General features: G+C 39.4%; 2 protein-coding genes across 5 annotated transcripts in view; one reads left to right on the top strand and one right to left on the bottom strand.

Moving 5' to 3' along the window:
- Positions 1 to 175: 175 nt before the first annotated feature.
- faf2 (Fas associated factor family member 2) lies at positions 176 to 7,559 on the top strand. Its single transcript, XM_006631927.3, has 11 exons — positions 176 to 540; positions 1,534 to 1,602; positions 2,963 to 3,097; positions 3,426 to 3,502; positions 4,198 to 4,336; positions 4,425 to 4,510; positions 4,599 to 4,690; positions 4,850 to 5,027; positions 5,346 to 5,517; positions 6,081 to 6,224; positions 6,838 to 7,559. Exons 1-11 carry the CDS (start codon positions 478 to 480, stop codon positions 7,018 to 7,020), a joined length of 1,338 nt encoding a protein of 445 aa, XP_006631990.2. The 5' UTR covers positions 176 to 477; the 3' UTR covers positions 7,021 to 7,559.
- Positions 7,560 to 9,966: 2,407 nt separating this feature from the next.
- Positions 9,967 to 17,401, bottom strand: part of rnf44 (ring finger protein 44) — a 38,739-nt gene continuing 31,304 nt past the window's right edge. For all 4 annotated transcript variants that reach the window (XM_006631926.3, XM_015349781.2, XM_015349783.2 and 1 more), the window contains 3 exons: positions 16,741 to 16,862; positions 16,374 to 16,473; positions 9,967 to 14,698 (listed from right to left, as the gene is read on the bottom strand). In XM_006631926.3, coding sequence (XP_006631989.1) covers positions 14,636 to 14,698; positions 16,374 to 16,473; positions 16,741 to 16,862 — 285 coding nt within the window. In that variant the 3' untranslated portion in view covers positions 9,967 to 14,635. The remainder of the gene's footprint in view (positions 14,699 to 16,373; positions 16,474 to 16,740; positions 16,863 to 17,401) is intronic.

The following is a 17,401-nucleotide window of genomic DNA, read 5'->3' as shown; positions in this document are numbered from 1 at the left end:
AACTGTCTCCTAGAAAAAAAAACAGCGAGTATATATATATAGCCACTATCACAATTTAAAAAACTTTTTTTAGCCCACGAGAGGAGCGTCTATGAGCTCGTAAGAAAGGGGGCGGGGCTAAATCTCGGGTCGCATGTTTTCATTGGATGAGAGACATTACGTGCGCGCACCCGAATATTTTGTTTCCGTCTTTTTTTTCCCCCTTTATCTACAGTCATGGGGCAGTAGAACAACAGATAGTCCGTTCTCCATGAAAGAAGGAGGAAACGATAGCACAATTTGTCGGTAGACATTCTTGTCACACGGGGACAGTATGGTTGACGGAATAATTACTTTGGGTTGTGGCTGTTTTATTTTATCGCTCAAAGCAAAGTGAATTTTCTCTCTCTCTTCCCCAACCTCCTCCTTACCTTCTGCCTCTGTCAGAGTGTTACGTCAGTTCCGGTCTGCTCTGTTGCGGGGGTTTGGCGAGGCAAGATGGCGGCGCCAGAGGAACAGGAATTATCTCAGGAGCAGACTGAGAAACTCCTGCAGTTTCAGGTAATCAGGAAGCACATGCTGGATGAAACAACGAGGAAAACAGTCTGGATACTTTCCCCGCCTTGCACGTGAACTAACCAAATGCTGAGGGCAACACACTTTTCTAGAAAACTGGAGATTTCGAACAGAGGATTGAGGAGGGGGGGAGATTTAGATTTTCAGACAGGTATCTTACTCAGTGATTCGTATTTAACGGTGTAGGGGTAAAAAGAGCCCCCATTCCTTGTATTGATGACTTTAAACCATTAGAGTTGATAGTTTTCCACCTGCTGATTAACTGTATGAAAGTTCCATTAAGGACCTGACCCTCACCTTAAAGTGAAAATGAAGAGCAAGGTATACAGTAGATCAGAGTGGATAACACTCAGCATAATAGCATAATTGTATAGGAGAGAGAGATTATAATCGGGAGCTCATCATTCTTTATCAGCAATACAGTAATCTAGATACATATGTGCTTTTGCTCAAGGAAAAGGTAGTGTTCATGAAGTACAGGAAAGGTGCTTGGAAGTTTGTTACGTGTGAATTGACTTTTTAGCTTTTGTAGGTTCTTCATTATAATGCCATGTAAAGCAACAACGAATTGCCTTGATGTTAACACATTGTTTAGCAAACGGGGCAGTTAAAATCAGCATTTTCATGTCTAAGCAGTAAGGTATGGTGGTGCTTTGTATGTTAAGGTTAGGTTTAGTTCTAAAAAACAATGTTGAAACACTTAGATGCTAAAGATTCTTAGTTCCTTTTTGTGTATGACTGATTATTCTGATGTTTTGATATGGTCCCAGTAGTAGGTTTAATGCAGATGAGCTTGAAACCTTATTTAGCATTCATGTACTCAATATTGTTTATTGCTCAAGGGTGAAACAGAAAAGCCAAGTTACAGATATTTTGCTGAGTAAAATCTCTGGCACTGTTTGTTTCCATATAGATTGTGTGTTCTTTACAAGCATTCTGTATATATGTTTATGTAACAATGTTTTTAATGTCTTTCAGGACCTGACAGGTATAGAGTCTATGGATCAGTGTCGCCGCACACTGGAACATCACAATTGGAATATTGAGGTATGATTTTCTAAATGCTCTCTTTTTTTGCTTGGTTGCAGACTCATCTCCATTTTGAGCAGATCGGAGAGCAGAGAACAAATTAGTGTGATCCTTATTGCCCATGAGGTTGTGGGCTCTTTTGAAAGTCATCCAATCTGTTGAAATGTTTTTCAGTACCGATGGTAGAAAATGTATTCAGTTAGTGCAGTTTTCTCAATTTAAAATGCCTGCCGCCTTCTTGGTTTTTAACAACATTTTTAATCATAGTCATATGTCAAACATGGGGCAGTATTTCAGATTAAGAACTAATCTAATTTAAGGTTTGTGATTGTATAGCCTAAAAAATGACTGAAATTTGGGAAGAAAAGGAGTCTGTTGATAGCGAACATTTTTTGGTAATAGGTAGATGACATGCCCCGCACATCATATGAATATAGATTAAAGCTGTGATTAGCTTTTGTGCATCAGAAAAGAACCTTTTCTTGTGACGTTGGCAAATATGTGCATTTCAGCAACGTCAGTATAATGGCAAGGTTTGCTTCAAATGGAATTCGTTTGGACTGATTCTGAATGTCACAAGGCCAGTTCTAGAATTATTTTCTTCTCATTCATATTTGATTTGAACGGGATTAGAAGACCTACGAAGTGTCAGTTTAACTGTCTCCTTTGTTAAAATGTTGGGATTACTCCTCACGTTTGTCTGTCAATAAATCACTGACCTACATTGGTAACAGATGTCTGTTTTCAGTCTAATAATGCTCTGTTATGGTTCTGACATGCTTGTAGGGAATAGCTCTTTCAGTTGGCTTCCTTAGTCCCTGCATTCAATCCAAATGAATATTTTAGCACAAGTTTGAGAACAAATCATAGAAATAAGTGTTTCTCGAACAAGGAACAAGATTAGAATTGCCATCACCATAATACTTTACTGTGAACTTTATATGTAATTTAAGCAGTCCTACAGTACATGTAGGAATATTTGTCTTGCAATTAATTATCAGTAAAAATATTCCTATTAATTTATCTCCAAATTACAATTGAACATTTTGAATCTCACCAGTGAAGGAGGCTGTATGGAGTCTTAAGTTCATTAAGTTTACATTACCATGGTTACCATAGAAATGAATTTTCATTAGTGAGGGGTGTGCACAGTTTGAAATGTTATATGCCTACTCTGAAGTCCATCCATGCATATGAGTGACTTCTTTGGCAGCAATATTACTGTAACGTACTGTGCTGAAATTGTCCACATTTATGCTTTGTAATTGCTGTCAGTAAGCGCAAATAACATGCTGCTGCAGCTGCTGGCTCTAGCAGGCCTCTGTAGCTGCTTAGTGGCTCCCGGTTTCATTTTGAGTGATGCTGACTCTTGTCTCAGGCAGCTGTACAGGACAGACTGAATGAACAGGAAGGAGTCCCCAGTGTGTTCAATCCACCATCCTCCAGGCCTCTGCAAGTCAACACGGCAGACCACAGAGTCTATAGCTACATTGTTTCAAGGCCGCAACCCAGAGTAAGAAAACATTTATGGACGTCGCAGAACACATGACATTACTGTAACTGTGATTTCGGTATTTCTATTTTTACCATTTGGCCACTTATTATGTCTTTAAAGGCAATGTCAGCTTATCCCTTATAACACAGCCTAGCACATAAAGTGAGTAATTCAGAGTTCACTTGGGGAAAAGGTGGAGCATGTAGTAATGGAGACATCAGAATGTGTTATATTGATTATGATTTTTCATATCTTGGTAATTCTCTCTTATAAAGCACTTGAGACTTAAAGCAAAAACTGTATCTGCATCCTGCAGTGTTCATTGTTTTTTTTGTATGCATTTCAGGGCCTGCTAGGCTGGGGATATTATTTAATAATGCTTCCATTCCGTTTTACATACTACACACTACTGGACATATTCAGGTAATAAGTTCTTATAAATACACGTTTTGCAAAATTCGATGAATTGACTGAATTACAGACATACCTGTTAGAATGGTTATTTGTTACTGTGCTCTTTGTTAGAAGAACAAAACTTAAATGAAATTTAAAAATCCAGTAGCTAGTGACAAAAACAGGAAAACTTTTTACTTTTTCTGTGCTAAGCACCTGGCTGAGCCGGGGGAATATAAATTCACAGAGGTAATTTTGTGATTTTGCTTTTTTTTTCACTTTTGACCTTCTATATCTGGAAAGAGACCTGCAGGAAAAAAAAGCTGTCAAAATTGTTAATGCAAGGAGTTGCTTTTGATATTAAAATATTATTATTGTGTTTGGAATATCAATATTAGACCTTGCATATCGTATTGTGGTGTGTTTGTGAAGGATTTTGCCTTATTCTGGTAAAGAGTTACTGAAAGGTATAAACAGATGTTAAATTAGTTTTCCCCTGTTGTGTTGTGGAAATTCATTTTAAAAATCCAGGTTTATGGATGTATGCAGGTAGTTGTTGCTAACCCATGCATTGTATTTCTGGATTCTGTTTAAGAGATGCAGTACCTTGAAAGGATCAATTTTGTATTTGAATTGACATATTCAAAGGCAAATATGTTTTTACATGTAATCTTGAAAAACTGCTTTCCATTCCTCTACATATACCTTTTCTGGATTTTTTTTAGGTTTGCGCTGAGATTTATAAGACCAGATCCACGCGGCCGGGTTACAGATCCTGTAGGAGATGTGGTGTCATTTATTCATAGTTTTGAAGAGAAGTATGGTAGATCACATCCAGTGTTTTACCAGGGAACATATAGCCAGGTGGGTTTTATTGTTTAATATCAGTCATTGCTCAGTACTTAAAATTCCCTTAGTGAGATAATTAGAACTAATATTTTTTTTTGTACAGGCATTAAATGATGCAAAACGTGAGCTTCGTTTTCTGTTGGTTTACCTTCATGGAGATGATCATCAGGACACTGATGAGTTTTGTCGGTATGTCCAGTTATTATATAAAATCTTGTCTTTTTTGTCAGTTTTTCTTGAAAGTCAAGTGTCATATCTTTTTTTCTGTCTCCTTTAGTAACACATTGTGCACGGAGGAAGTTGCAAACTTTGTTAACACTAGAATGCTCTTCTGGGCTTGTTCTACTAGCAAGCCTGAAGGATACAGAGGTGTGTTTCTCTCTTTTTGTTGTCACTAGAGAATTTCTCTCTTTATCTCCCCTTCATTTTATAAACTGATTATCTGTTAACTGAATTATTTGTATGCAAGGAGGGGACTTCAGACGTCTCAGAAATATTTCTTAAGTGTGTTTTTGCGTTGTATCTCAGTCTCCCAGGCTCTGCATGAGAATACCTACCCTTTCTTGGCCATGATTATGCTGAAGGACAGGAGGATGACAGTAGTGGGAAGGTTAGAGGGGCTGATCCAACCAGAGGACCTCATCAATCAGCTCACATACATCATGGAAGCCAACCAGACCTATCTGGTGTCCGAACGACTGGAAAGGTACGTACAAAAGATCTTTGTTTGAAGAGGGGTTTGAACTTTATAAATACTGTATGTTACATAGGCCTGAAGTGTGTGTAAATGAATTGCGTCTTAAAGTTGACAGATCTGTCAACTGTGATAACTTATTCTTAGCCATCTGTTATTTGTAGTGGCATGAAATATAACCAAGTAAGATTTTGTGGTGGAATGAGTTGTTACGGAGGGTTTTTTGCCTTTGTTCTGCGTTTCTCTTCAATGAATGTTTTGATCTTTCGGGGCATGCTAGAATGGCATGTCTTAAAGAGAGCTTCATTCTTTGTTGCATCTTTGTGGCAGAGAGGAGAGGAACCAGACGCAGGCATTGAGACAGCAGCAGGATGAAGCCTATCTAGCGTCCTTGCGTGCCGACCAAGAGAAGGACAGGAAGAAGAGAGAAGAGGAGGAGCAGAGGAGGAGAGAGGAGGAAATGGCCAGGCAGAGTGTACTAGCCGAAGAGAGGAGAAGAAGGGTATTTGACCTCTGGGTTTCAGTTTTAGGGCTTTTTCCAATGTGTCTGTTTAGGACACTTGATTTTTTTTTTTGTTGTTGAAAATGTAATCATTCAATTTTTAGTTTATATATCCACCCTACTTTGAATCAGCTTGGCAGTGGACTGCGACACCTGAACTGCGCAGGGAAAACCAGTAGGCACTCCTGTCTGTCAGGTCTGGTCTTCCTTAGACACATTGCATGTACCATGGTGCCTTAGAGAAGCAGGCCAAGACTGTGTTAGCCAGTTAATTCCAGTCGCCGTACGTTTAATTGCCAGTTAAAGGATTAGCCATGCTTTAAAGTAAAAGACATTTAGAACAATGATTTTGCCAATGCAAATATATAGGAGGAAAGTGTTTTGTATTGTGATGTATAGGTTAGTGTCCTTGATGCAAGCCTCAAGTGTGATAGTTCTATTGCTTTTCATTACAAACCTGACTTATTAATCAGTTCCAAATGTATGTATATAAGGAACCTGGCGATTATGATGATTAGCACCAGAAAGCTATTCTTACAGTGAGCTGGTATTTCTGACTTCAGACCCTACAGGAAGAGAAGGAGCGCAAGTCTGAGTGTCTTCCCCCGGAGCCTCCCTCGGATGACCCAGACAGTGTCAAAATAGTCTTCAAACTGCCTAACGACTCTCGGGTGGAGCGGCGATTCCTTTTCACACAGTCTTTAACGGTAAGCGCTCAGCCCCCGCGGGGGATTTTCCGCCTTCGGTCTGTGCATCTCCTCTGGACTGCAGCTGGCTTATTCCAGCGCCCTCTCATTTCTCTCTGCCCGTATTTGTTCGACTTCATTTTCCCCTGAGGTGTTAATCGTGGCCGGCATATTGGCGCCGTGGTTCGCATTGCTGCATCCCGGCGCTAGGGTCCTGGGGTCAGCTCCTGCGGGGAGTTTGTCCGTTCCCCTCGTGTTTGCCTGCGTTTCCTCTGGGGGCTTCTGTTTCCTCCAATGTACTTGTACACTTGGTACACTGGTAGGTTAATTGGCTTCTGGGAAACTGGGGCCCTGGCTTGCCGTCCAGGGTGTATCCTGTCTTATGACTGTCCCTTGCCGGCATAGGCTCCAGCTCCCCCTTACTGACCTCGTATTGGATAATAAGTAGTTGGAAAGTGGATGAGTGGTTCGTTAATTGCTAGGCAATGCAATGTTGCTACATTTGTATTTATATCATGAATAATATTTCTGTTATAGTCCGTCTCAGAGAGGCAGCGGTCATCAGTCCTGATAGACACAGTACCCGGCGCCCATTAAACTTAATTTTCATTTGTGGTTTTTCCCCTTCTCTCAGGTGATCCATGACTTCTTGTTTTCCTTGAAAGAAACCCCCGAGAAGTTTCAGATTGTGACAAACTTCCCACGTCGAGTCCTGCCCTGCCTCCCAACTGAGGCACAGCCAAACCCCCCGACACTGAAGGAGGCTGGACTCAGTCGCTCAGAGGTTCTCTTCGTACAAGATCTCACAGACGATTGATGCAAACTGTTCAAGCTCACCCACGGAACGCGTTTTCTTTTCGTTAGATGGTCATTGCGCACAAGGGATCACTAAAATAAACCTTGCCTGAAAAAGCCATTTTTTTTTCCTTGCCCTTCTACCATGGACATGTGGATGAGTTACTGTTTCAGTTCTTTGAATCTGCCCTGTATAGAGAGAGTAAATATTTATGAGTTTAAAAAGATGGTTTGAAGATATGAACTTTTCATCCCCTAAGCCCAAAACTGACCATATGTGTTTTTTTATGCAACCCCAGTTTAATAATATAAATGTATTTATGTTATGAAAAGACCAAAGGAGGGTTGGTGATAATAGAGCAGGACTGCTAACAGTTCTTAAAAAATAAAACTCCACAGAATTTACCTGTGGATCTAGCCTATATAGCTTAGTATAAGTTTGCCTATAGTGTGCCTGTGGTAATACATAGATGCCTATTTTGCCATTTTAATATTCTGAATGGGCTGGTCATGTTAAGATGTAATTTTTTCCAACTATAAATTAAACGTTTTAAAATTTTATTGTGTGGAATTATTTTCTTGGCTTTTTTTTTTAAAGAAAATAAAAATTCAGGTAAATTTTCCTGGCTCTGTGAATTATTACATGGAACCAATGTAGGCAAATTCAGGACATTAATCAAATTGTGGAGTGTTAAATTTGTTTAAAAAGTTGTTGGTCCCACTAATGCATTTCTCTGTGCATCGATTGCTTTCGTTGTACTTTATTGTGACAAAGCACTGGTCAAGCAGAAATTATTGTCCAGAGGACAAATTGGATGTAGTTTGTTAAGGAGCTTCATGAAAATGAAGATTTGATGCGAGTAATTACATTAGTGTCTTAACCCTGGGTTAGAAAACTTAAGACATTGTACCAGTCTAATATTAAAAATCCATTGTTTCCATTAAATATAAGCAAATTGCATGAAATAAGGGCATGGCTTTAAAGGTTGAATCAGGCATTTGAGTCTGAGTTTTGACTTGGAAAACTGGACTGCCAGACCTTGGCTGACAGACAGGATCTATTGCAGTCATTTCAGAAGTGTTCCTACACATATATAACATCATGCAGACCCCCCCTTTTTGTTACCTTGTTCCAACCAGTGTAGCAGCGTTTCTTACAACATGTAGCATTTTTAATACTTTTCTTTCCGACAGATTAATTTTATGCATTTAATGTTCTGTCTCAATCTAAATCTGTAATAGGATAAGAACTAGATAAAATGCATAAAGGAACATTCCTCTATGTACTTTTTTAGCTATTGTACTGCTTCGTTATGTGCAATATATATAGTACCTGAATGAAGTCCTATCTGCAGGTTTTTTCAAGCCACTGGAAAGACATTTGCTCTCTCGTTAATTGGATTAAATTTAGTTTTCTGTGGGATAGCACTGTACTGGTATAGGATTTCTACACGACAAATGTTATGTAGATATTTTATGTATGATTTTGAAGACAGTATAACTCTATCATGAAGACTGATTGGCCTGCTCTTCACAAAACATAGAGTGGATTCCAGAATTAACATCTGAGATCCAATTTCCCCAAAACATAGCCCATGTTCTCAGAAATGTCTTTACATTGAAATAGCTTAAGGCTGTGGAACTGCAACTGTAGATACACCTGCACAGATTCTGATGTTCACGAAATCTTCTGCATCAGATTAGAATGACCTTTCAAACGTGTTTATAGGGGCTATTGTCTCCCCAAGTCTTGTTCACGTGATCCACAAGATGAGTTTCACATCTCCACATCAAAATGGGGAAAACTAACCCAATTACAATTTATCAGCCAATTTATCTCTTTTCCACAGCCTTAAGCTATTTCAATGTAAAGACGCAGTAAACCCACTAAATTCTGGATCTTAAGGACAGCAGGTGGAAACACAATGTAAAGCATCTTTTCAAATGCCATTCAAGCGCAGAGCCAGCAGGTCTTACAGGTCAACATTAAAACCATCACTTTGCCAAGACTAAGCATGTGATATTTTAACTTTTATTACTAATTTACTCAACTGAGTCTATTAAACCAGAAATGGCCAGCTGTGGCCTCTGAAAGCAACAAATAGTTGATCTTTCAATCATTTTTTTTTTAAATCATAAAACAGCCTATTCAAATGATCAAAACCGAAGTGAACCTCAAAACTTACGGGACTGTGGTGTTCCTGATCCCAGACTGGTCATCCCCAGTCTTATATTGTAGAACTTTGTAACATTCTATTGATACAACTCACTGCACTAACTCAATTTAAAGGGTCATTTGCAATCATTAAGTTTTCAATTTTACTTCATTTACTGATTTTTGTGTTTGCATGCTTTTCAGGGTGTTACTATGAACCATCACTTTAAACATATTGACAGTTGTACACTACATTTCCATTCTCTTCTGTTGGAGAATGTTTTTTTGTGATGTCTGAGTGCCTCATGAGCTATAGCTATAAAATGCCAATTAAGCTTTCGGATTTGTTATTTGCAGCAATTGTAAATTCTGCTTGAGGTAATAATGAGACAAAACACTAAGTTGACTAATTTGGAAGTTGAAGAGCAATTCACCTTGTTTCAGAAACTGCCAAATAGTGTTTTTAACGGTGTGTTAAATGGTGTTAAACAGAACTGGTGTGTGAGAAACAATTCAGTATTATTATACTCGTTCTCTCAATATATTAAAAAGCTACCTAAATATTCTAATTGTGAGCAGGATAAAATGGAACAGAGTGAAATATATTGGAAGAAGTTCTCTATATCACACCATGTTTTTTTTAAAACATGTTCAAACAGCAAAGAGATTGTATTAAGTGCAGAAGTGTTAATGTAACTTCACTGGGTTTACAACGAAGGAAATTTCAGATTTAGGACATTATACAACCCCATAATACAGTGTTATTTTTCATTGTTACATGTCTCCTGAACTTTGACAAGAACAAAACAGCCATTATTATACTGGTATACATCATACATTTATTAGTGAACAACCCTCTCAAATCAGCCACAACAATTAAAAAAAATATGATTGCACTACTCGGTAAAGCAGAACTAGCAACTTTCATTTAAAAAAAGTACAAATCTTAAAAATTTCAATCGGTATACAGATGTATATATAATACAATATAACTAGTTATATGTTAAATGCTACAAACAATATGATTCCAATGGAATGAAAAAAATTATAGCATTAAGAACCATTTTCCTATATATATATATTAGCTTTTTTTCAAATACAAACATGGCAAAAATGAGGTAACTGTAAATGTGCAAGTACCAAAGCAAAATATCTTCCTAACACAGAACACGTGCCCTGGCCCTTTTTTCCCAGGGGCTGCCTGGTTTTCAGGCTAGCTCCCCTAGAGGCCAGGGGGTATTATAACAGTAAACAATCCACTATCCCACCACAGCAAAAATCATTGGTAAACAATCAGTGGCATCTACGGAGCAATCAACAAATCACAAGTCCTAAAGAGTTTTAGCTGCTTATTGGAATAAATTTTGCACCACACAAGCTGTGAGATTACTTATTAATTGGATCACTGAAAGACTACAAGATTCTTTTTCGCCTCTGATAAAACCTCAAGACCACACTGATACCAGTGTGGAGCTGTTATTGAAATGTATTGTCTGCGTGCGAACACTGGGATTTTCCAGTACCAAATGAATGCTGAGTGCACCCAAATGATCACATATCAAAAACCATTGTTTTGTGCTGCTAGTATTTTTGGCAAGACTGAGAAGCTTCTCATTGTACAAAGGAAACCATTTTTAAAACAGGATTTAAGTGCATACTATGATTTAAATAAATCACAAGGTTAAGACAGCTCAGATGAATAAAAAAACAGCTTTTAGCAGAATTACAAGAGTAAAATGACATACAGCAATCACAAAAAACATTTACAAGTGCCAAAACAACCCGAGCTAGTTTAATTAACAGACAGGCTACTTTGCGGAAACAGCTAAGATGGTAGCAGCAAAACACAATTTTGAGACTAACCACCGAAAGAGGCTCCAGGCGGTCAGTGGTACAGAAAGAATTAAAAACTTAAGTTTGGGAAGGAGAAGCTACCAGGAAAGCTTCAACTGGTCACTAAAAACCCAAAGGAAAGCTTGCAAATATTTTAAAACATAACCACTTGATGGAACCATATTCAAAATAAACAGTTATAGTTGTAACATGTTTTCAAAGGGGCAGTGGGCCTCTTCTCCATCCAATTTATTTAAGGCTGGCTCAGACAGATACTGTTGGCAATGTTTTGCTATGGAGAAAAACAAATTGAACCTGTATTAATGAAATACTGTCTCTTTAAGGCGTTTAGTGTATTTCCTTTTCCCCTTTTGTCTTTAAGATCTGGCGACTGTGGATGAAGTTGCATGGCTTTAGCTCTGCATGCTGTTAAAATACATTAGTTCCATAGCAAACTATTGCATTCCACTAAGTGAATGTAGCAACATACTTAAAATAGAACATCTAGCACCTTTTTGCTATATGGCTTTCAAACAACTAGTTTCCAGGAACATCATCACCAGTCACCAGTTTAACAATGCCACTGGCTAAGTTGTGTTCTAACTCCTTTGCACACTGGATATTCTGCAGGGTCATTTCATGAAATTGGAGCCCGTACTTGGCAGAAAATCCTACTACGATCGAAAGAAAATCTTGCAGTCCTTCAAGTGCATTACAAATGTGTGCAGTACAGTGCATGGCAGTTATCAGCTGAGCACAAAGTCCCCCCACCCAAACCCACAGCCAACTAGAGCTAGCTAAAAACCAGTTCAGAGCTGGTCAGACATGCATGCATATTGTGCACATTTAAATAGTTTTCCCCTTTCTAGATATCTTTCACTCAAAATACACACTTTTTTTTTAAATCATGCAAACACCTTTAGGATAAGTTTGGAAGTGGTTTAGGTAGGATAGCGTGCGCAAAGGCACACAGTTAAAATAGGAACACGACCAGTGTATATATATATCATTCAAATACAAGAACACAGAAACAGACCGTTTACAGTTAGATTAACATACACTCTGATGATGGGCTGCAGTGACACAATGCCTCTTTTATTTATTTATAACTGTTCTATTTAACTTTATTTTTTGCTTGCATGCCTGTCTTTAAAAGATGCGATATCCATTGCTCTCTGCAAAATTAAAACAAAAGTTGAATTGGTTGCATTATAAACCCTACATACGGCCTGAGGAAAACAAAAAACACACATAGAAAATCAAAGACATCCCCTTCACGGTATCATTCCCATTTGAAATTGACTGTTCTCCTTTATTTTATTTGAATTAACTGAAAGGCCCTGAGTGAAAATCTCTTTAAAACTCACAAAATTCACAATATTAAAATAGGAAAGGTTTATATATACACATTCTGGTGTACAGATATGTATATATGTATATATTTATATATATAAATTACCTAAGTGGTGGGATAATTCATTACAATGGCTTTTAATAAAGGGTAAAATGGGAAACTGGAGACGTTCTCTATACACATGGCAAGCTTATGCCCATGTCTACTTCAGTTCAATCGGGAAAGTGAAGTCTCCTTTGTTAGGGTAAAGACTGCCAATAAGTGCTAGATGGGGCAGTACTACAAGTAGATCCTCTACATATGAAGGATTTTGTGAAGACCTCTGAAACCATTTCTGATTTTGTTTTCCGCCAGATGAAGTTACTTGAGGCCCGAGCAAGACGGACTGAGAGAACGACAGTCCAGTGCATTACCCAGCTGACCCAACAAGTTCCAACTGAATTTTGCGATTGTTGAAACATCAGGAACTCAAACAATTATTGTCACCAGCGGCGAACACAGGGAACTTTACGCAATACTATTCAAGTTGTTTAAACATTCTTCTGTCTTCAAAACAAGACAATTAAGCTAAAATGTTCGCTCACAGCTTCATAAAGATGCTGCATCTTTTATATCGCCTACACAGGGGTTTCTAGACCTGACCAAGCTTTCTAAACATCACACGTGCTTAACTGACATACCTCAAGTCAGTACTTTGACCTTGTCCTTCCGAGATTTGTTTTCAGAAGATAAAACCAATAAATAAGACCATTTAAAAACCTTATATTCTAAAATAAGTGGAAATGACAGAAAAAGATAATTTTCTGTTAAGATCAGTAATATGTTTGTGCTTGTCAAGGTCTCGAAAAGGCAGAGCTAAAAATTTGAAGAGTATATTGAATATTTGGCTCACAAACAAGGAAAAACCTGGCCTCCCCCAGTCGGGAAGAAGTGTTCCATTAAATTCGGCACTCGTCGCAAATATTGCTTTCTGCAGGATGCCATGAAGCTAGCTTCTTCAAAAGTTACTGGAAGCTGTCACTCACCACCACCACCTTTGCCTGCTCCATTCAGATGAGCAAAGCATGGCAGGCGAATGTCACTCCTTTGACCCGGAGCTCTCGGTTAACCTAGTATTCCTCTTTTGGATTTCAATGTTGCGATCTTGATTTAAATATTGCTCTTCCAAAAATCAACAGTCCATGCACATCCCTACATGCCCCGATTCCAGCAGCCACACAAAGCAACAGTTCCTGAACAGAGAAAGAAAGTGTTCTGCAGGTGGAGTCAGGGAATGGGGCAGTCGGTGTTGCGTTTGCGTAGCAGGGTCTAGTGGATCAGCAGAGAAACAGACGTTTAGTCTCGAGTCTTTCTGTGCTGCTAGCTCAGCTAGGAAGCATGCCGTCTACCAGAGCAACAATAGCAATTGTCTTCCATGTCCTTTATCCGCCAGAGGGTGGGAGGTGTGTGTCGGAGGTGGGGTGGGGGAGCAGGGAGGGGCGTCTTCCTTTTACGTTTTTGCAACCGGGAGGGATTTTCCAAATAAATAAGCGTCCACCGTCCAAATCCTGATACCTTGTTTTTGAACCTCAGGCCTTAAAAAGATACTGCACCTTTTACCACTGCAAATTGGACTTTCACAATAGCATTCAGCGATTTAAAAAAAAAGGTGAAAAAAGTACATTATTGCGTAACATACATTATTAACAAGCCACATTGCCCATCACCGATACAAACATGCACCTCTGACAGTAAGCCTTTCCTGCAGGTCAGTGGAATGGTCCAGTTTCTTTCCAAAGCCCAAACTAGTTTTAATCTTCTCTTTTCCTTTGTAAATCAGCTGACTGCACAACCACCCGCCCCCCCTCACCATCCCACGCCACCCCACCCTCACATTACTGCTGCAGTACTTGGAATGACTCTAGCATCAACTAGAAAACCAAATTAAATGGAAAAAGAAGTTAAGCCTTTTTTTTTTCCTTAAAAGTTAAAACACAACAGATATTACATGTTAAATCTTTGGAGTATCAGAAACACAAGGGCAATCAAAATAAGTACACACAACACAACTCCAGAACTCGGTGGCTATGTGGTTATACTAGGCAGTAGCTTTCATCAAACTCACACGATGCACAGCAGAGGTAAGACAGGGCCCCAGATACGATCCTAGATTGCTTATTGTTCAAGGGAGGGAGAGGAAAAAGGGTTGTTCTCGGGGAACACGGTGGGGTAGGCGGTAGGTTTCCCGTGTCTCCAATGGAGAGCGGTCTCCATTTATTTGTGCTGCTTTCACGCCGGTTACAACAATGAGAAGTTTCACTCCACGTCTCTGTGAACTTCTGAAGCATCAGCTCGACAGATCGGACAAGTGCGATTGGTCTGAAAAACGAGCACGAAACAAAGCATTAGTTAAGATCTCATAGAGAGGTGGAAAACAATACGGAAATGGCACAAGAAGGGACTGAAACACAAATTCATCAAACAGCCAGAAGAGGGCAGCACACCAGAGGCTGATAGCAAAAGTAAATGGCTTCTGCTACATCATATCTACATCTCCGAAGCAAACATTATTATGGATGACTCCAAAGTTGACGGTTGGAACTGATAACATTCTACTGAAATATCCCTTTAAATATCTCAAAAACTGAGAACCTCTGCAAAAAGGCATCACATTCACAGTTTAATCCTAATCTCTTTTGATAATATATGTCATTTTCATTTTAAATTAAAGGCCAAGGTGGCATGTGACAGCTCCATTTTCACTGCCCAAAACCTTTATACAGTTTTTTTTTCCCAAAAAGACATTAACATGGTAGCTCAAACATCTACGACAACAGAGGGACTTCTTTCTATCAGAATTACTTTAGGGATGTGCAATTTTCTTTTTCTTCTACTTTTCATAGCTTTTAACATGAAACTAGTTATTATACATCATCCAATACCCTCTCCATTCCATCTTGCAATGACCAAGAATACAACACTACATGAATGTCTCCTCCAAAAACAGTTCCCTTTCACACTAATACTGCATTACAGAAACACTGAAGCCCCTACGCCTAGCAGGACACTTGATCATGTGTGCCGCATCACTGGAAGTTGGACAGTTAGCATTAAAATCAGTGTTATTCAGGCAAAACAACTCATAATGAACTCTAGATATGTTCACTGACTTTACACTTATATTAATTCACTTTGCAGACACTTCTATTCAAAACAACTTACAATCGCATCCCGTCAAGATGCAAAGGGTGCACATAACAGCAGCACAAAAACAATAAAACCACAGACAGCATTCAGCGTAGCTTTAATTACGTGCTAACAGGCTGCACAGTGGTAATGAGTTTCAGTGCTGCTTGATAAACAGGAAGTACGTCACACAAGGGCACATCAGTGAGGGTTTGTCATGGGCCTCAGGGGTCAGGTATATTTTGAAGAGACGACTTTTCAGTTTCTCCTAGAAGAAGGTGTTTGAGCTCATGGCTCTGACTGTGGCAGGTAGGTCATTCCACTATTGGAGAGCTACAGCAGAGAACAGTCTGGCCTGGGACTTAATGGTATCAGTCAGCCTGAGGAAAAGGATCACAGACAATGGTCTGGATGCATGCTGGCAAGTTCCCTTGGAAGCCCTTTAGACCACCACAACTCATTAGTCCCCAATACCACCTCTCCTCCTCCCTTATCTGTTAAAAGTCCATCCATCATCTATAGACACTTCAGCCTACCGAAGGAGGCAGAAAGCCAACACACGGGGCCACCAAAGTAGGTGGGAAGAAACATGGGTATCCAGAGAAAACCCTCGAGTAACATGGGGAGAACACTTATTCTCCACACAGAAGGCACTCAGTCCAGAACTGAACTCGGGACCCAAGATCTGTTAAAGCAGCAGCGCTAAACACCATGCTGTGTTGCCAACTGCAAGTGATTCTCAGTTTAATTTGTTTTCTATTCATTGTCGTGCCACCTCAATTCCACTGTGCTGTCAGCTTCTGGGAACTGTTCACAAACTGTGCGAGATGAAAATCTGCTTTCAGGTGCCCACTACCAAAGCTCTTACCTTTAACCATTTGTCAACACACTTGGCGTGAAACTCATGGTTACAGGGTAATACTCGAAGTAGCTGCCTAGACTCAAAATCGCTAAAGCACACAACACACCTGTGAAGGATTAGGAAAAAAGAATTAATACAAAGAAACTCCTCCTTTCCTACTTCAGAAAACTGCTGCTATTTTTAAATTAAAATGTTAAAATAAAATACAAAATTTCAGCAACTTAAGCAACAGGGTCCAATATTTTTTATCTGCTCAAAAGCAATTAATTGCATAGATTTAGCAACTAATTAAAAAGACAGAAGTAGCGACTGGTCAGTAAAATGATAATATTTTAGATGAAGTCAACTGTTGCAGCCAAGGGCCTTTTCTTACAGCGTTTGTTCAGACTGGTGGTTCTCTGGGTTGAACCTGTAGGATGGGAGCTGCTCTATGTCGGCTTTGGTGAGCCCACGAGGTTTGGCCTCCCCCAGCCTCTCAGCAAGGTTCAGTAATGCCTGAAAGACACACCAAGGACTGGGATCGAAACAGCTGGAGACTGCGTGGAAGAGCATTCAACACTGAGACCAGGAGGAACTGCTGTATTCTTTCTTTAAAGGGTTGTGGGGGTCTGGGACACGCAACCCAGCCATGCTGCTGAAGTCAATTCCCTGGCCTAAAGGATCTAATTGATCTTTGGTCAATTAGATAACGAACTCTCAAACAGGCCAAAATGATCTTCTCTCATCTGTCATCTTTCTTATGTCTGACATCAATCCTACAAACCACCACTATCTGTAACAAGTAAAACAAGGGACTGAGTGCTTGAATCATGTATCACAGCTCTTTAGCATTGCTGTAAAAAAAAAGAAGAAAATGTTAATGAATTGCGGAGACAGCACAGAATGAGAGAAGACCATCTGGCCAAACCAGATGTGTAACCTTTACAAAGAATGAGCAATCATGGCTCTAGAGCTACTTTCTGTTGATGCACTGTAAGTCCAATACTTCCCGCCACCACATTGATTTTGTCTACAAACCCGTCTGTAGCAGCTGT

Source organism: Lepisosteus oculatus, chromosome 11 (assembly GCF_040954835.1).
Source record: "Lepisosteus oculatus isolate fLepOcu1 chromosome 11, fLepOcu1.hap2, whole genome shotgun sequence".
NCBI classification, from domain to species: Eukaryota; Metazoa; Chordata; class Actinopteri; order Semionotiformes; family Lepisosteidae; genus Lepisosteus; species Lepisosteus oculatus.
Note: the sequence above shows the minus strand (reverse complement) of the source record. Positions and strands in the feature narration are given on the sequence as shown.